At 45.1% G+C, this 19906-nt stretch overlaps 1 protein-coding gene across 2 annotated transcripts in view; it reads left to right on the forward strand.

Annotated features, from left to right (window-relative positions):
• Positions 1–19906, forward strand: part of NGEF (neuronal guanine nucleotide exchange factor) — a 111470-nt gene that overhangs the window by 15982 nt on the left and 75582 nt on the right. Inside the window, exons 2-3 of one of the 2 annotated variants that reach the window (XM_043492785.1) lie at positions 11292–11643; positions 15324–15444. In XM_043492785.1, the coding sequence (XP_043348720.1) occupies positions 11367–11643; positions 15324–15444 (398 nt within the window). In that variant the 5' untranslated portion in view covers positions 11292–11366. Of the gene's footprint in view, positions 1–11291; positions 11644–13651; positions 14086–15323; positions 15445–19906 lie in introns of those variants that run through there. The other variant, XM_043492786.1, reaches the window with a different exon arrangement.

A 19906-nucleotide genomic window follows, 5' to 3' on the forward strand; every position in this document is an offset into this window, starting at 1 on the left:
TATAGTTGTGTGAGTAATGGCTCTTAAGAACAGACCCTCAATATATTGCTTTTCAGGGACGAATCACCAAAGTCTAAGACAAATTCTTGAATTCGCTGGAGACATTCAGAGTTTGCTTTGGTTCATACCATTAGCTTGACTGCTCTACTAGCAATAAGGTTGTTGGATGGCAAGCCAATACCATGTTTAAACATATTATTTAAGCTATTCCTCTTTATCAAATGAGAAAAATATTGTTGCAAATTGAGTACACACTGTTTATACTCCAGCAAATAACATCTGTTAATGCTCTTTGGGTTAGAATATCTACATGGGAATTGAAAGTATCATCTCCATATTTAATGGCCCTTCTTGAATTCATCACAGGAGACTGTTACAAAACCCTACTAGAATTTTCTGAGGGTATTAGCAAACATGTGGACAAGGGGGAATCCAGGGGATATAATGTACTTGGACTTTCAAAAAGCCTTTTACAATGTCCTTCACCAAAGGCTCTTAAGCAAAGTAGGCACTTATGAGATAAGAGGGAAGGTCCTTTCATGGACCAGTAACTGGTTAAAAGATAGAAAACAAAGGGTAGGAATAAATCGTCAGTTTTCACAGTGCAGAGAGGTAAATAGGGTGTCCCCCAAGGATATGTACTGGGATCACTGCTGTTCAACATATTCATAAACGATCTGGAAAAGCAGGTAAGCAGTGAGGTCACAAAGTCTGCATATGATACAAAATTACTCAAATACTTAAATCCAAAACTGACTGTGAAGAGTTACAAAGGGATCTCACAAAACTGGATGACTGGGCAACAAAATGGCAGATTAAATGGAATATTGATAAATGCAAAGTAATGCACATTGGAAAACATAATCCCAACTATACATACAAAGTGACAAGGTCTAAATTAGCTGTTACCACTCAAGAAAGAGATCTTGGAGTCATTGTGGATAGTTCTCTGAAAACATCCACTCAATGTGCAGCAGCAGCCAAAAAAGGGAACAGATTGTTAGGATCCATTAAGTAAAGGATAAATAAGACAGAAAACATCATAACACAGCTATATACATCCATGATACACCCATACCTCAACAAAACATAGAATCCTGTTACCCCATCTCAAAAAAGATATACTGAATTGGAAGAGGTACAGAGAAAGGCAACAGGAATGATTACAGGTCTGGACCAGCTTCCGTATGAGGAGCGATTAAAAATACTGGGACTGCTCAGCCTGGAAGAGAGACGGCTAAGGGGGGCTACGATCGAGGCCAATAAGACCATGAATGACGTGGAGACAATGCGTAAGGAACAGTGATTTACCCTTTCACATAAAACACAAAAAACCAGGGATCACCAAATGGAAATAGGCAGCAGATTTAAAACAAGCATAAGGAAGTACTTCTTCATACAACGCACAGTCAATCGGTGGAACTCGTTGCCAGGGGATGTTGTGAAGGCCAAAAGTATAACTAGGTTAAAAATAATTAGATAAGTTCATGGAGGATAGGTCCATCAGTGACCATTAGCCAAGACAGTCAGAGACAAAATCCCATGTTTTGGGGGGCCCTAAACCTCTGGCTGCCAGAAGCTGGGAATGGACAACAGTAGATGGATCAGTGGGCACCAGCCACTGTCAGAAGATAGGATATTGTGCTAGATGGACCATTGGTCTGACCCGGTATGGCCATACTTATGTTCTAACGGTTACAGCTATCCAGATGGTTAAATTTCCCCCAATCATGAAAATCCTATTCTCCTCCACTGTGCTCATTTCTGTTCAGACACCATTGGTGGGTAAGGGCAGCTGTTAGCCAATCAATGACTCATCTGTTCAGTCTGGACACCATTAACTTCCATGGAGGGGGAGGGGAGAAAGAGCGCCTCGTGCAGAAATAACATTAATCGTTTTGTTTCTTTTTTCCCCAACATCACACGTTTAATAAGAATGTAGCTGCATCTTTGAACAATCTATGTCAGTAAGATTCACCTTGTCATGCAACATCTCATTCTGTACAAGGCTTCTTTCTTTAAGCACAAGAAGGACATTTGTGTGCTTTCACAGTCATTCGGCAGGTAACTGAAAGGAATGAGAAGTCACACACACGAGGGCCTCAGTTCTGTAAGTGTTTCCTCTGGAGACTTGGATGCAGTGGAAATTATCCCACTGTGGCTAATGACTCCTATGAAGACCTCAACCCATTGTTTATGAAGAAACAATCCAGTTATCATTTGTTACACACTGACAATGATTTCAGCACCGGTATAGGACACAAGAGAGATTCTCTGCCCCAAGGTGCTCACAATCTAGGCAGGAGAGACAAAGGGCAGAGCACAGAGGGATTTTGGTTTAAATGATATTGTTACTCACTTACTTGTGGGACATCATGGCAAAAGCAAGTCTATGGGGAGGGGGGAAGATGCGAATGAGGAGTGGGTGGTGGTTTGGCGAGCAGGGTTGTGAGGGCAGGCTAAGCTTGATCCGTCTCTCATTCAAGTCAATGAAAAAAACTTCCAGTAACTTTAATAATGCAGGATCTAGCTCTCTGTACTGGTTTGGGGAGGAAACATGGGAAAAGGGGGCAGTTATAGCATCTCCTTTCTTTGTGCTCTCCCCCTTGACAGCAGCTCTTCCTCCTATTTCGTTCTACTGAGCCATGGAAAGTCATATGCTCAGTGAGTCTCTTTACCTCAGAATCATTTAAATACCCCCAAATTAACATAATAATCAACATTTATCCTCAATACATTTTCTATTTAAATGTTAATACCTGAGAACAGTCCAAACCAAATCCCAGTACCAAATGCCCCTGAACTTCAGGGAAGTTTGGATCAGAATCAAACTTTGTCGCTGGCTCATATATCTGTAATGGGCTGAACGCTTCTTCTGCTCCTGATCCAAACCTTATGGCTCACAGTAAGAGAGCAAAAGTGAACCTTCTCACCTGCACACACTAACAAACCCCTGCGAGAACTGTCCCAGAAGCCAGCTGTTAAGTATTTATAGTTCAGTGGTACAGAACTTAACCTGACCTTTTGGGGTCACAAGTTGTTGTGCCTATTTCTGAGTAAGCCCACAGTTATGCCACCTGTCTCTTTCCCTTGGCAGCAGCTCATAAAGGGAGCAGCTCTTCCTAATATCCTTATTAGCTCCATTGGGCCACAGAAAACTGCATGTGCTTGGAAAGCCTCTGTCAGCAGTAAGGAGGATTTAGAGAGAAAGGGACACAACGCTGAACAGTTAAACAGTCCACTCAATCTTGACTCAGTTTTTGCTGGGGAAGATGGAAGAGCTGACCGGGCCTCTCCTCCTGTCACCGTGCCTCAGTGGGTCACAGCTGAGGATGCCAGATTCAGGACAAAATGCTGAGAAATAGGACAGACTCACCCCAAACTGGTGGTTATTCTGCCATTAGATACATCGAGCCAGCATCAAAAGTAAACTTCTGTCTCATCACACTGGTTAACCAGAAATAAAAAATGCAGTCTCCTTAGGCATTCCAGCCCTTGTCTCACCACGCAGACACTAGACTTGATGATGAGTGGTTACTGAAAACGAATTTAATCAAACAAAGGATTCTTCTGATCTCAAAAGATCAGCCACATAGCCAGGTCACTATATAACTCAGATCTTACCCAATAATCAGCCTGTTGTCAATCCTTTAGTAGCTAAAATCTAAAGGTTTATTTTTAAGAGGAAAGAAGTAGAACAGAGTTAAAATGGTTAATTGATCATATACATACAATCACAGGAAGGTATGTAGCAGTGATGAATAAACTGCTGGTTTGCAAATGTCTCTCTGGAAATTACCCAAACAGCTTGGGGGTCATCAGTCCTTGTTGATAGCTTCCTTGTTAGAATCTAGTCCAGAGAAATGAAGCAGGATATGAAGACAAAATGGAGATATTTCCAGGGTCTTGTATACCCTCTCCCATGTGGATGGAAATGTACTGTCCTAATCTAGCCATCGCTCTCTCAGATCTTGGGAGATAGACCAGTCCTTGCTTACAGACAGCCCCCCAATCTGAAGCAAATACTCACCAGCAACCACACACCACACAACAGAACCACTAACCCAGGAACCTATCCTTGCAACAAAGCCCGTTGCCAACTCTGTCCACATATCTATTCAGGGGATACCATCATAGGGCCTAATCACATCAGCCACACTATCAGAGGCTCGTTCACCTGCGCATCTACCAATGTGATATATGCCATCATGTGCCAGCAATGCCCCTCTGCCATGTACATTGGCCAAACTGGACAGTCTCTACGTAAAAGAATGAATGGACACAAATCAGACGTCAAGAATTATAACATTCAAAAACCAGTTGGAGAACGCTTCAATCTCTCTGGTCACTCGATCACAGACCTAAGAGTGGCTATACTTCAACAAAAAAGCTTCAGAAACAGACTCCAACGAGAGACTGCTGAATTGGAATTAATTTGCAAACTGGATACAATTAACTTAGGCTTGAATAGAGACTGGGAATGGATGAGTCATTACACAAAGTAAAACTATTTCCCCATGGTATTTCTCCCCCCCACCCCACCCCCCACTGTTCCTCGGATATTCTTGTTAACTGCTGGAATTAGCCTACCTGCTTGTCACCATGGAAGGTTTTCCTCCTTTCCCCCCCCTGCTGTGGCTGATGGCTTATCTTAAGTGATCACTCTCCTTACAGTAAAAAGAAAAGGAGTACTTGTGGCACCTTAGAGACTAACAAATTTATTAGAGCATAATCCGATGAAGTGAGCTGTAGCTCACGAAAGCTTATGCTCTAATAAATTTGTTAGTCTCTAAGGTGCCACAAGTACTCCTTTTCTTTTTGCGAATACAGACTAACACGGCTGCTACTCTGAAACCTCTCCTTACAGTGTGTATGATAAACCCATTGTTTCATGTTCTCTGTGTGTGTGTATATAAATCTCTCCTCTGTTTTTTCCACCAAATGCATCCGATGAAGTGAGCTGTAGCTCACGAAAGCTTATGCTCTAATAAATTTGTTAGTCTCTAAGGTGCCACAAGTACTCCTTTTCTTTTTGCGAATACAGACTAACACGGCTGCTACTCTGAAACCTGTCCTAATCTAAGCTCCCAGCACAGTTTGTGGAAAAGTACAGACACTAGATGGAGTCCAGACTCACAAGGGCAAGTCACTGGCCACTTAGAGGCTAAGGTAGCTGCAGAAAGAGACATCTGGGCTGAATGAGTTTCTTCTATGGCCCATTGTGAGAGTTAATTGCCTTTGATGAGCCATCAACACAAAGCTGTCTGGCTTCAATGCAAATTTTACCTGGTGGGTGTTACTCCAGGATCAAACACATCTGAAATATTGGTACATAATAAATATTCATAACATTAGATACAAAGATGATACATGAATATAAACAGGATAATCATATTTGATAGACTGTAACCTTTCCATTGATACCTTACATGACATACTTTGTATAAGATTCGTTGCAATTGTATAACAATGGTAGCAACATTGTTATATATGGTCATATTTCAATCATACAGCGTCACACTCCCAAATAATCCATAGCCCTTCCTCCTCTCCAGCAAAGCACCCCTGAAACCCATAGGAATCAGCTAGAGTGGAAGGCTTAAAAGCTGTTCAGGATCAGCCAGCCTCCTAAGAGTTACAGAGCTCAAGGCACCTTTTGCAAGAGTAGGGGTTGCAGCCCCATTTCTCAAAAAGAAAAGGAGTACTTGTGGCACCTTAGAGACAAACAAATTTATTTGAGCATAAGCTTTCGTGAGCTACAGCTCACTTGGATGAAGTGAGAAGTAGTTCACGAAAGCTTATGCTCAAATAAATTTGTTCGTCTCTAAGGTGCCACAAGTACTCCTTTTCTTTTTGTGAATACAGACTAACACGGCTGCTACTCTGAAACCTGGCCCCATTTCTGTGGCCCAGCAAATTATCAGAGTGATAAGGGGTAAGAACTACCTGTGATGCTCCATGACTTATCCTTGACAGTCATCCTGGGCAATCCCTAGATAGCACCAGGTGTTTGGCTGCTAGAGAGTCTGGTCTGCTTGAGATGTTCAGAATACTGTCATGTCCATATACAAATCCCACAGCACAAGGATTGCCAGGCTCCTCTGTGGCAGAATGCTCATGTTTCGCTAAAGGAGCATATAAGGAAACCTTTGGGAAATAAAATCATATTGCATTTGCAATCCCAGTTGTCAAATAAGCCTGCCTAATAATTTATCCTCAACACAAGTAGTTAGGGACACTGCGTGTGTTTGCATCACAGGAAGGTATGTGTTGTGAGTAAGTGATTGGGGAAATAACATTTCTCACAGGACACAAAAAAGGGGTCAATTTCTTACATTAAAGGAACCCTATAGAGAGGTAAACAGTTATTATAAAGAGGAGGGTGATAAATTGTTCTCCTTAACCACCAAGGACAGGACAAGAAATAATGAACTTAAATTACAGCAAGGAAGACTTAGGGCATGGCTACACCAGCAGATGTGGAGTGCTGCGAGTTAAACCAGCCCTCGGAGACCACAGCAGGGAAAGCGCTGCAGTGTGTTCACACTGTCAGCTGCAAGCACACTGACATCGCCACATTTGTGCTACTTGCAGAGGCATTGGGAGCGGTGCATTATGAGCAGCTAACCCACAAGACCACCTCTTCCCATTCTGGCGCTGTGGCTTGTGGGAAGGGGCGGGGAGTGTGAGGCATTCTGGGTCCTGTCCCAATGTCCCGTGATGCATCGCTTCTCATCCCAGCAATCCCTGTGCTTCCCTCCACATTTGGTGCCATCTTTCAATGGTTTTTGTACTGCTCGCTCTGTCTTCCCTTTTGGTCTGTGGGAATGGATCCTGAACTGCTGAGGACTATGCTGATGGGTCTTGCCAGCATGTCATGAATTGCAGTTGAGTTACTCCTTAAGCTACAAACTGACAGTGAGGAGTCCGACGATGATGTCGACTCACATAACGCATATGACACGAGTTTGCTTGTGGCATTCATGGATATGCTCACCATTGTGGAGCACCACTTTTGGGCTCAGGAAACAAGCACTGAGTGGTGGGATCACATCATCATGCAAGTCTGGGACGACGAGCAGTGGCTGCAGAACTTTTGGATAAGAAAAGCCACTTTCATGGAACTGTGTGATGAGCTTGCCCCCACCCTGCAGCGCAAGGACACAAGATTGAGAGCTGCCCTGCCAGTGGAGAAGCAGGCGGCTATTGCAATCTGGAAGCTGGCAACTCAAGACAGCTACCAATCAGTTGCTAACTAGTTTGGAGTGGGAAAGTCGACCATTGGAATTGTGTTGATGCAAGTTTGCAGGGCCATTAATCGCATCCTGCTCAGAAGAATCGTGACTCTGGGTAACGTGCATGACATTGTGGCTGGCTTTGCACAAATGGGTTTCCCTAACTGCGGAGGGGCGATAGATGGCACTCATATTCCAATTCTGGCACCAGCCCACCTAGCCTCCGAGTACGTTAATCGGAAAGGGTATTTCTCTATGGTTCTCCAGGCGCTTGTGGATCACTGTGGGCGTTTCATTGACATTAACGCAGGCTGGCCCGGAAAGGTGCATGAATCTTTCGGAACACTGACCTGTTGAGGAAGCTGCAAGCTGGGACTTTCCCAGACCAGAAGATCACGGTAGGGGAAGTCGAAATGCCCATTGTGATCCTTGGAGACACTGCTTACCCTTTAATGCTGTGGCTCATGAAACCCTACACAGGGAGCCTTGACAGCAGCAAAGAGTAGTTCAACAACAGGCTGAGTCAGTGCAGAATGACTGTGGAGTGTGCTTTTGGCCGTTTAAAGGTCCGCTGGCGCTGTCTGTATGGGAAGCTGGACGTGGCCGATGACAACATCCCCACAGTTACATCCGCGTGCTGTACCCGCCATAACATTTATGAAGGAAAGGGTGAAAGATCCACTTAGGCTTGGACCTCGGAGGCTCAACACCTGGAGGCTGAATTTGAACAGCCAGAGAGCAGGGCTATTAGAGGGGCCCAGCGTGGGGCTGCAAGGATTAGGGATGCCTTGAAGTACCAATTTGAGGCTGAAAGCCACCACTAATGTTTGGTGCCCTGTACGGGAGTGAAGTGCAGTGGTTCCAATGTTAGTAGGAATCTCTGTTTGCTCGTATGATGCACTGACTTGCAGTGCCTGTTGCTTTCCTGGGCTATGGTATCTTACTTAATGCAATAATAAAGAATGTTTTCAAAGCCAAAAAATTCATTTATTGAAAAGAAACAGAAATGCTTGGGAAACAGAAAGGGCATGACACATCTGTGCTGTGTGGGATGAGGGAACGGGGTGGGGTGGGGAATGAGACAGAGATTTGAGTATGTCCCGCTATCATACTCAGCCTTCCTGTCTGGAGTGCCATGCAATGAGTGCTGCACTTCAGACCGGCTAAAATGCATGGTGATGGGGGTTGAGTGCAGTGAGTAAGGGTCGTAGTGTGCAGGGCTGGGTGGTGAAAATACAAGTGTTGGAGGCAGCTGGTGGCAATAAGAATGCAGATGATGGGGAAAGTGGGTTGGAGGTGACATGGGGGCACAAGGGAAGAGTTTTGGGACACGGGCTGCGGGGGTGGGTGGGCACGGAGGTGCTGCGCCTGCATTGCTACGAGAGCCTGTATCGAGTCTGCTTGGCGCTCCATGATGCTTAGCAGCCACTCTGTGCTTTGGTGCCGGCGATCCACATTCTGCTGGCGGACCCACCTTTCGCTCTCCAGCCACTCCTGCACTTTTTGATTTTCATTAAGGGTCTGCTGCATGACCTCATGCAGCATGTCCTCTTTGCTTCTTCATGGATGCTTACTGATTCTTTGGAGTCTTTCAGCCATTGATAACAAGGACGGCTGGGATCTCAAGGTTGCATCTATAAAGCCAAAATGCAACACTTAACAGAGGCAGCATTGCTTACACCATACAGAGCAACGATTCCCCTGTACATAAAGACAAGCACAGTGTACACAATAGAAGAAATTGCCCATTCCAAAACAAGCGCACATAACCCACAGGAGCCCCAAAATGGTGAGTAAGCATAGGGGCAAGGGGGACTGATTGTTTCACGGTTGTACCCCCTCTGGGGTTCTGTGCTTTGGGAAGAGCCAACAGCAGCAGGGGGCCCCTATACTGAACACTGTCCCCACATTTTCCACAGGAGTTTGTCCTGGAAGATCTCTCGCTGCTGAGGGTGACCTGGGAAGCAAGGGAGGGTCTTCTTCTGCGATGCGGCTTCTGCCCTGGCCCGTATGCAGTTGCCTGTGTGCAGTAATGGTCCCCCCGCCCCTCACAGCACAGTGGCGCGGACATGTTAGCCTTACTGGGACAAGGAGCACAGTAGCTCTGCCAAGGAACCTATACAAGCGGATTGCCCAGCTTCTGCATGAGAGCTTTGAAGAGATCACTGAGGCCAATTACCGTGATGTGAGATAGTCTGCATCTAGGCATGCATGCAGCCCTAACCCTCCTCGCCCCAAGAGCCCACACTAAACAACTTCCTTCCCAAAATAAAAGCTGCTTACTGGGAACCTCCTCTGGTGTTTGTTCTTCCCCAAGCACTGTCCGCTGCAACTGGTTACCTTCCTCCTGGCTTGAGAACAGCTTCTGGCTGCATGCATCTAGGGATGCCGGGCTGTCCCGCTCCTCTTCAGCACCCTCTCTCCTGCTTTCCTCCTCCTTCTGCCTTGTTACACTGGGCTCTGAAGTGTCCATGGTGGTACTCAGAGTGGAGGTGGGATTGCCTGCAAGTATTGCATCCAGCTCTTTGTAGAACTGGCAGCTCGCGGGGGCAGGACCGGAGTGGCTGTTTGCCTCGTGGGCTTTGCGGTGGGCATTCCGCAGCTCCTTCACTTTAACCCTGCACTGCAGTGTGTTCCAGTCATGGCATCTTTCCATCATGTCCCTTGATATCTGCCCAAAAGTATCGTAATTCCTACGGCTGGAGCACAGCTGGGACTGGACAGCTTCCTCCTCCCAAACACTGATGAGCACCTCGCCATTGCTCCATACTGGGGATCGCCTGGCATGTGGAGACATGGTCACCTGGAAAGATTCGCTGAGAGCTCTCCACGCCTGGCTGAGCAAACAGGAAGGGGATTTTCAAAATTCCCAGAGAATTTAAAGGGTGGGTCTGATGGTTGGTCACCTGAGGGCAGGGCAGTAGAGTTTAAAGTGATGACCAGAGTGATGACCAGACCAGGCATTGTGGGACACCTCTGGAGGCTGATCAGAGGGCATTAATAGACTAGGGCATCCACACTGGTGCTGCAGCACTCCAGCCAGGGTGCGTCAAGTGTTACGCTTCTCATGGAGGTAATTACCAGGAACGGAGTCCAGGCGCTCTACATGCCTTGCCAGTGTGGACGCATCATGAGTTAGGGCTCCTGGGGCTGCTTTAATGCGTGCTAACTCGCAAGCATAGCCAAGCCCTTAGGTTAGACGTTAGGAAACATTTCCTAACGATCAGGGTAGTTAAGCACTGGAACAAGTTCCCTAGGGAGGTTGTGGAATCCCTGTCATTGGAGGTTTTTAAGAACAGGTTAGACAGACACCTGTCAGGGATGGGCTAGATCAGTGGTTCTCAAACTTATTTGATCCTGCCCCCTTCTTTGTGTTTGTAGTTATTTACGCTCCCTCCCCTACCCACCAGGCACCCAGTCAACAGCGACCGCTCTCTGGCCACCCAGCTCTGAAGGCAGAGCACAGAGCAGCAGCTGCTGGCTGGGCAATACCGTGCCACCCTTACTTCTCCACTGCTGCTGGTGGCAGTACTGCCTTCAGAGCTGGGCATCTGGCCAGCAGCTGCTGCTCTCTGGCCAGCTCTGAATATGCACAGTAAGTTTCCCCTAAAGCTTCTCACACACATCCCAGAATATACTCCATGACCCCCACAAGGGAATGTGTCCCCCAGTTTGAGAGCCTCTGGTCTAACTAATACTTAGTCCTGACTCAGTACAGGGGACTGGACTACATGACCTACTGAGGTCAGTTCCAGTTCTACATTTATATTATTCTATGACACTACCCAGTAGAGTTTCCATTTTTAAATAATTTGTTCTGAATAACAAATTCATCATTGTTGTGATGTTTGTTTCATATGGGATGATGATGTTCTAGTCTAAATTAATGTTCAAGACACATCAATAAGGCTTGGAAGATGTGGGATGGCCCCCATAATCACAATGAACCAAAAAAATCAAGGCAGGTGGCAAACTCTATATCATCGTAGATGGATAGTGCACTCTGATTTCTGAATTAAGTGGAACTTTCTGTTTTTTTTGTTTCTGATTCTAAAGCAGAGAGATCTGATGGAGTCTATGGAGGTTACAGGTCTGAAGCTGTTCTGTTCCTAAACAATCATATCTGTTGTCATGGAGACAGAAGAACTGGAAGAGGTGGAAAGGCATTGCAGAAAAGCAACCAGTGGTGTCAAGAAGGGCAGTTCTCAGCAGACAGCCTCACAGCCGGGTGTGAATTCTGAGGATGAGGAGAAGGCAGAAGGTGCTGATCACGTGACCCAGGACAGTGAGTCACAGACTCACTACATTGCCATTCAAAGAAATTCCAAGTATTATCAGTCCATGAGGCTACGGAGCAGGCAGAAAGAGAGGAATAACAGAGAGGGAACGAACGCTAGGCATGCTGTAGGTGAGCACCAGACCCAGAAGTCACTTCTCTTCCTTTTTCCACTGCAATTGGGAATGATGGGAAGAGAGGGAGCAGGCCAGTGGGGAGGGAGCTCCTGGCAGATCAACACTAGAGAAAGTGGGGGATTCCAGAACTCTTGTTTGAGCCCCAGTCCTTGCCCATCTTCCACAACAGGAATTTTAGTGCCAATAGATTACTATAGTTAGACTGGAACTGCCAAATAGCCGATTCTTTAAACACATTCTCATTGCAGAGAACCCGAGCAGGTTTGGAACCTATGTTCTGCCTCTCTCTGAGAGAAAAAATAGTGTAAGCAGGGAAAGCCATGTGGCAAGCAAAGAGAGAGCCAGTTTGCAGGAGCACACAGCGAGGATGGAGTGGAGAAAGCGAGACCTGTACAAAAGAAGAAGAACTGCACAGAGCGTTGGGGAAAATCAACAGAAAGAACAGAAAGGCAGAGTTGCAAGGGATACGTGCTCCAATATATACATTATATTCTAGATGGGCTGAGTATGAGACAGGCCACAGAAGCCTTCTACTTTGTCATCCAGCTGAAGAGCACACTCCCCCATCCCCAGCAAGTGAGCCATGCTTCCCCTGCCAGCATAACAGTCATTTCCCACACCCCAAAACAGAGGCCTGGGGGATTCTCTCCAGAAAGTGGGCATCTGGTATCAAGTGGAGTGCCCCGGAGGTTGGTCCTGAGGCCAGTTTTGTTCAACTTCTTTATCAATGATCTGGATGATGGGATTAATTGCACCCTCAGCAAATTCGCAGATGACACTAAACTGAGGGGAGAGGTAGATACGCTGGAGGGTAGGGATAGGGTCCAGAGTGACCTAGACAAATTGGAGGATTGGGCCAAAAGAAATCTGATGAGGTTCAACAAGGACAAGTGCAGAGTTCTGCACTTAAGAAGGAAGAATCCCATGCACCGCTATAGGCTGGGGATCGACTGGCTAAGCAGCAGTTCTGCAGAAAAGGACCTGGGGATTACAGTGACGAGAAGCTGGATATGAGTCAGCAGTATGCCCTTATTTCCAAAAAGGCCAATGGCATATTGCGCTGTATTAATAGGAGCATTGCCAGCAGATCGAGGGAAGTGACTATTCCCCTCTATTTGGCACTGGTGAGTCCACATCTGGAGTATTGCGTCCAGTTTTGGGCCCACCACTACAGAAGGGATGTGGACAAATTGGAGAGAGTCCAACGGAGGGCAATGAAAATGATTAGGGGGCTGGGGCACATGACTTACGAGGAGAGGCTGAGGGAACTGGGGTTATTTAGTCTGCAGAAGGGTGAGGGGGGATTTGATAGCAGCCTTCAACTACCTGAAGGGAGGTTCCAAAGAGGATGGAGCTAGGCTGTTCTCAGTGATGGCAGATGACAGAACAAGAAGCAATGGTCTCAAGTTGCAGTGGGAGAGATCTAGATTGGATATTAGGAAACAGTATTTCAGTAGGAGGTTTTCAGTGGTGGAATCTCCATCCTTAGAGGTTTTTAAGGCCTGGCTTGACAAAGTCTTGGCTGGGATGATTTAGTTGGTGTTGGTCCTACTTTGAGCAGGGGATTGGACTAAATGACCCTCTGAGGTCTCTTCCAACCCTAATATTATATGATTCTATGATCTTCTGCTTTCCCAGCCCAGGGGCTCACCTGACTCCATCAGTGAAACGGCTCATTTTGCCCTGCAGAGTGTGTTCAAGGAAAGTTCCTTCCCTTCTCCAAGCCAGCTTCTGAGCAGACAGTGCAAGAGCAAGGAGCTGCTTAATATTCTGCTACTGTTCTCAGTGAGGTTCCTGGACAGACTGTCTGTATCCAACGCAGACCTCACCTCCACCCTGTCAGCACAGCAGCAGAATGAGCTCAGAGCAGTTCTCTCTGCATCTCCTGCTTACCCACCACCACAACACTGCAGCAGAACCAGCTCAGAGGGGGCATTGCATCATTACATCATTGCACCGGATCAGTGTATAGAACGGCATCTCTTCTGTTTCACCACAACACCACTGCAGAAGGACCAGCTCAGAGCAATGCTGTTGTATTACATGCCCACTGCAGCATTAGTGCAGTCTGATCTGCTCAGTGCACTGCTTCTCTCCTGCATGCCCACTCTGTCATTCCCTTGCTGCAGTAGGACCCACTTAGAACGGGGCTTTTCTCTTGCACATCTGCAGCAATAGCTCAAGAGGGTCATTCAGAGCAATGTCTCTCTCCACCAGGCAACGCAGCAGGATTTGCTAGGAATAATACTTCTCTGCCCTGCATCACTGTAGCAAGCCCAGCCCTGAGCTATAGTTTCTCTTACTTCTCCCTCACCAAGAGGGATCTGCTATTCTCTTTCACAGCAACAGGGCAGTGCATGCTTCGACACAAACCTTAGTCTCATAACAGGAACCTCTTCTCACAGCATTTGCTGAAGTACCTGGAAACAAGGAATGGGTGAGCTCTTTTGTCTCAACTTCAAACCCATTTGAATAGCATGACTCCAAAAGTTTGACTCAAATGTTAATCTGTTCAGATTCCACTAAGGAAAGACTCTGGAACAAAGAAGAAGAGAAATGAAGAGAAATCCAGTGAAAGCAGTAGGATGGAATACAGAACAGGAAGAAAAATCCAAATTGAAAAGCAAGAAGTGAGAGCAGAGAATGGGAATGAGAGAAAAACAAACCTAAAGGAAACTGAACCCAGGATAAACAATGGTCTAGTTTTGGGGGTGGTCCTAAGAGATAAAGATTTCCTTTAGCTAGCAAAAGAGGTTGGATTTTGTAACCAAGCTCCTCTGGCAAAGGAAGAGCATTTAAATGAGAGGAAAAAAAGATATGAGAACTCCAGCTAGTTTTGTGAACCCCCAGAAACTGTGCCACAGGTTAGCAAAACCTTGGACTTCAGCCATTCCTTATGAAGACCCCGTGACATCTACCAGGAGGGCATCTCTGAAACATGCTTCATTTAGGGCCTGGACCTGCACTCACTGAAGAGTGAGAATTTTGCTACTGATTTAAAGTGGGAGCAGAATTAGGATTTAGTGCAAAGTAAATCTAATAGAAAACATCCAGCCCCCAAAAGTGAGATGCACCCTTCCCTTTCTGTGATTGCTATAATGAGCCATGAACTTGATTGGGATTTCTACCACAGCTTTCCTTCGCTGTAAAAGCCACTCTGGCTCCTTTGAGGGAAAGAGGAGGAGCAATTAAAAGTTAAGCTCCTCCTCCTCCACCTGAAAGTTTACTTCATGTATCTTTCTATAAACTGAACTCTTTTACTGTGTGCCTGGAAGGGAGAGAACTACTAAAGTCCTGGCATGGCAAAACAGATACCAGCACACCAGAGAAGTCCACAGGTAACCCTGTCTCCCTAAATAGTGGGGATGAAAGTCACTGGCTGCTGGGGGCCAAGTTTTCAGTGGTTAAAAGTCCACTTACATGCACAAAAATGCATTTGTATGTCTACATTCATTTTCTCATTTGATTGCATATGTAATTGGAGTAAATGCATGCATAATCATCTGCAGGCAAGTGTATGCATATGGATCTCAAGCCTGCTTGTTTGAAAAGTTGAGTCTTAGGAATCAAAATGCAGCCCAGTCTGTGTAAGTCCCTGCTTTCTCCCACCTCTTTCAATGCAAACCAGTTGTTACCTGGAGTACATGTAAAGATTGTCCCTCTTTTCTGTCATAGCTTCACTCAAAAATGGAGACAGCAGAAGCAAACCTCTGAATGTGAATGTATTATCTCGCAAGGGACCCCCAATATCAGTAAAATCTGAAGTGAAAACCTTGGAAGAACAATGGATACAAAGGTAAGGAGGAAAAGCAAGAGGGTGGTGAGGATTGCCTAAGCTGAACAATAGGAAAGCAATGTCAGAGCTACCAGGAAGAGAGAATATTGTTTTGGAAGGGGACTGAGCAAAATTATATCCACCAATTCATCTCATCTCACCTTAAACTGCAATGCTGTTTTCATCTCTAAAAATTATACCCATCTAGCACCTAAAACTTTTATGCCAAAACTTTATCAGTACGAGTTTGGAGGCAAAAGGTGAAGGACAGCAGGGGAGGAGAGAGAGAGGAAGAGAGTGAGGAAGATGGAAAGGAAGAAGGGGAGAGCTCCTGTCGAGTGGCATTCATTTTGCCTTTGAAGAAGCTGGAAAGCTATTTTTAAGCGTTGCAGTTTTCTTTCGAGGTACAACATGGTATCATCAGGAGCTGGTAATAGAGGTTTGTACTAAGGTACAACTATTTGCCCTAAATCCCTCATCTATGGAGGTAACATAAAGGTCTTGATTCTGCAAATCTTTCTTCAGTGCACTGCAGAGAGGTGAAGGTTGACAGACTCTGTAGATAGTGTGAGTAGACACTATGTGTGGGCACAAGTAAAGCTGAAGAATAGGTACAAGTCCTCTACAGAGAGTGAAACCTCCTCTCTGAGTCCACTCCCTTACGTGTGCGTGCGCGTGTTGACTTAAATGGGATCCTTAGCATGCAGATGAAGAGTTTAGCTGTGCATACTTCTCTTTTGCCTCAGTTCTGCTGCTAGGCAGGAAGAAGACGTGGTTGCAGAGCAGGACACTCTCAAATACAGGATCATGTCCCCTACACTCTGTCCTTTTATATTATGTTTATATGCACGATACTGAGTCCAAATCTACACTGTCAAGAATCAAGCCCTGAGACTTAAATACCATGTGCATTACACCGGGTTGTGTGATGCCACTTATGGGCAAATGAGTATCAATGAAAGATTTTTTCCAAACAACTTTACCTAGGACAAGGACTCCAATAGAGAATTTTAATGCATAACAAATAAATCTGTCAAATCATATTTAAATAAAGTAAATTGTCCTGGCTGGCACTGGGTGTTCTTTGGTATTAAACTGAGCACTTGAAATCAGACAGCTGCAGTATGCTGGAGTGTTAAACCCATCTGCCTTCCTTTTCCTCTCCCACTGGTGTAATCCTGGCTGTCAGCCTCTGACGTCCTGACACTGCCAGTTATGCAACTATAAAGCATGCAAATTATGATCCTAACTCTGGAGTCAAGAACAATGAGCTGCTTGCTGTGAACCAAATTTAATATGCTGAGGCTCGCAGAGCCTGACAGGTCAGTACAGGTTACAAGTCATGTGTCTACAGAAAGCAGGTAGTGTGATGGTGCTGAGGAAGGATCATAACTACTGCAATTGGGCAGAGAGATTTGACATAGAGAATAAGGCCAGAGTTTAAGCTCCTAAACTAAGCCTGTCCTTAGCTTCACTTCCATAAAAACAGGTGCAATTTACAGGAGCACCACTGGAAATATTCACGGTGGAATAACTACAGGAATCTGGGGCTATCACTGTTATCTCCAAACGTCACTATTCTTACCATTTTACTTTGGAAAAGAGCTAGCTAAGAAGCTTAATGTTATGTACAGTCTAGGGAAGTGTAGACCATCTCATACCTAATATCTTACAGAAGAAAAAAATTTGGTGCCCGTCAGCTAAGGTTTATCTGAGAGAAGGAGGCTGTGGGCCTGGATAGCAGGGACGCTTCCCACTGGAGCAGTTACATAGCCCCATATGGTGCCTCGGGGGATGCAACACCAGATTGCTGGTGGCAGCTGCAGCAGCTGGGCTGCTTTCTTGTCACTTTGAGCAGTGACATCAACACTGGAGCATCTGTGCCAGCACTGAGGCTGGGCAGGCACAAGGGTGGTTTTTTTTTTTTTAAAAACATGGGTTAAAATAACCAAAGTCTGCAGATTTATCAAGGAATGTGTGTGGAATTTACAACCATGGCAGCTATTTCACAGCACACAGCAACATAACATTATAATTCGGGAAAGGACATGAGCAGGAATCCTATAGCCAATTGAAATCACAGGGGAAAATTTGCTCCAGGTACAGTAGGAAGAACCTATTTATCTGACCTTATTTGGACAGGAAGTTGGCCTTAACACCCTGTTCTAGGATTCTTAATAACCATAAGTAGCAAAGGCCTTGGTATTGTATCTCATCCAAAGCATAGCAAATTGTGCTACAAAAATGCTTAATAAAAATTAAAATAATAAGAGTGGTTTACTGATCACAAACCCTGACAGTGATGGTTTGTGGGGTACCCAGAACTGAGAGTTACCTTGTTACCTCCTACCTCCAGCATGAGGGAGTCTTGCTTGTGCTTAGCTGGGTATCAGCTCCCTAACATCACCAGTCTGTTAGCCACTCAAACACTCCTCTGGGCTATGCCAGCGCTCTGCCTTGCAGTTTAATAATAGCTGCACCCCAATCCCTTTGAAGCATTCCCCTGTGATATGCAGCCCTGACACTGACTGCTCACAGAAATACCAGGCCTTCTGTCCCCAAAGGAACAGTATGCACACCAACTTGTAAGATTCAAATCAGGATCAGCACTGTACTTAACTCCACAGCACTGAGATATATTTATAGTGAAAACCAGTGTAAGTTTATTGTCAAAGATTCAAGTGACTAAGAATATTAGAAACAAATGGTTACATACAAAACAAAATCATAACATGCTTTCTAAACACTAAACTAACAGGTTAACCTCCTGTCTAAAGAAGCTTAATTAACCCAAAGTTCTCTGTAGCATTTTCAAGCAAGGTTGGCTGAGATCCTGTTTTCATGAATAAAACATACTGTCCATTTATTTCATAAGTGCAGGATGAGGGGGTGTCTTATTTCCTCTCTTAGATATACCCCCAAAGCTTATTATCTTTGTACACAGCCAGAATACCTCCCTCCACCCTTCTAGCTTGTTTTTTCCTCTGTGCTCCTTTCTTGTTGAATATGTATATACTAGGCATCCATTTTGTTAGTTTACAATGCTTAATTTACATCCCGACACAGAGGTACACATTCCTTCCCATCTATTTTTCATCTTTGCTGGTGACTACTACCTTGATACAGACTTTAAAATATATTTTCAGTTTACATACATAACTTCTTACATAGTATCCATATATACATTTCACAAGGATATTAAGGTCCAGTTTGACTTTGGCTTTCATTTAAGAGCCCACATGACATTCTTCGGTGAACTTGAATGTACATACCAGAACCTGGATATTCCTGTAACCCCTTTGCCAATCAGCATTCAGGGGTTCTCGGGTCACACTGACTTTTGGAAACATTAAATTACATAAATCCTATGATGTTTCAAGTTTCCTCAGATATTTTTAGTGTTACACTGAGGTAGGGTGACCATATAGCAAGTGTGAAAAATTGGGGTAAGGGGTAATAGGAGCCTATATAAGAAAAATCCCCAAATATTGGGACTGTCCTTATAAAATTGGGACATCTGGTCACCCTACACTGGGGGTTTCTTCTATTCCAGTGTACTTAGCACATAGAGGAGGGAGACTACACAGAAACATGAGTTACCATACTGAACTAGAAGAGGCTCACAAAACAAGAGCAGTCCTCACAGGAGGACCAAGGTTTGCCATCTGGCCTTCCCATTCGGATCATTAACCTCCTCAGCTAGCCCATTCTACACCCTTCTCAAGCTGTCTACCTATAATTCTTCCTGAGTACTTACTAGCCCCCCCTAGTTCTCACCAGCCTCTCCTCAGTACTCTCCTATCCACAGTCTCTGCCAAGCTCTCTTTGCTTCCTCTCAATCACTAGTCTTGTAAGGAGTAGAACTTTAGGCCCTTTTACTATAAGCCCCATACTGTCCACTCTTTCGGCTTTCCCCTGGACTTTACAGAGCTCAGCTCCTTCTGGTACCGCTTCCTGTTCTTTATGGTACCCACTGCCATGGTACTAGAGGGAGCTGTACTAAACAAAAGCACCAGATGCTTCTCTCCTCCCCATAGTTTGCTGTTGTGGACACTAGCACAGCTCTTCAGCTGGAGATAGTTGTGGTGCTGATCAAACAGCATTGCCTGAAGCTACCTCCATCTGGGTTCCCGTTCACACAATCTTTTCAAATATCAGCCTCTACATGAGCATCCCATAAGTAGACTGGCAGATAGAGCAGTTATTTGAAGATGAGAGCCATCTAGTTTGCATCTTTCCTTTATCAGCAACTAATAAGATGCTGACCAGATACTAAACAGAATTAATAGTAACAACAAGGGGGAAGGAACACAAAGCAAAATAGGGAAAGAATTGGTTAATGAATATTTAGATAACTTAGATGTATTCAAGTCAGCAGGACTTAATGAAAATCATCATAGGGTTCTTAAGGAACTAGCTGAAGCAATATTGGAATAGTTAGCTATTATCTTTGAGAACTCCTGGAGGACAGTTGAGGTCCCAG

Source organism: Dermochelys coriacea, chromosome 9 (assembly GCF_009764565.3).
Source record: "Dermochelys coriacea isolate rDerCor1 chromosome 9, rDerCor1.pri.v4, whole genome shotgun sequence".
NCBI classification, from domain to species: domain Eukaryota; kingdom Metazoa; phylum Chordata; order Testudines; family Dermochelyidae; genus Dermochelys; species Dermochelys coriacea.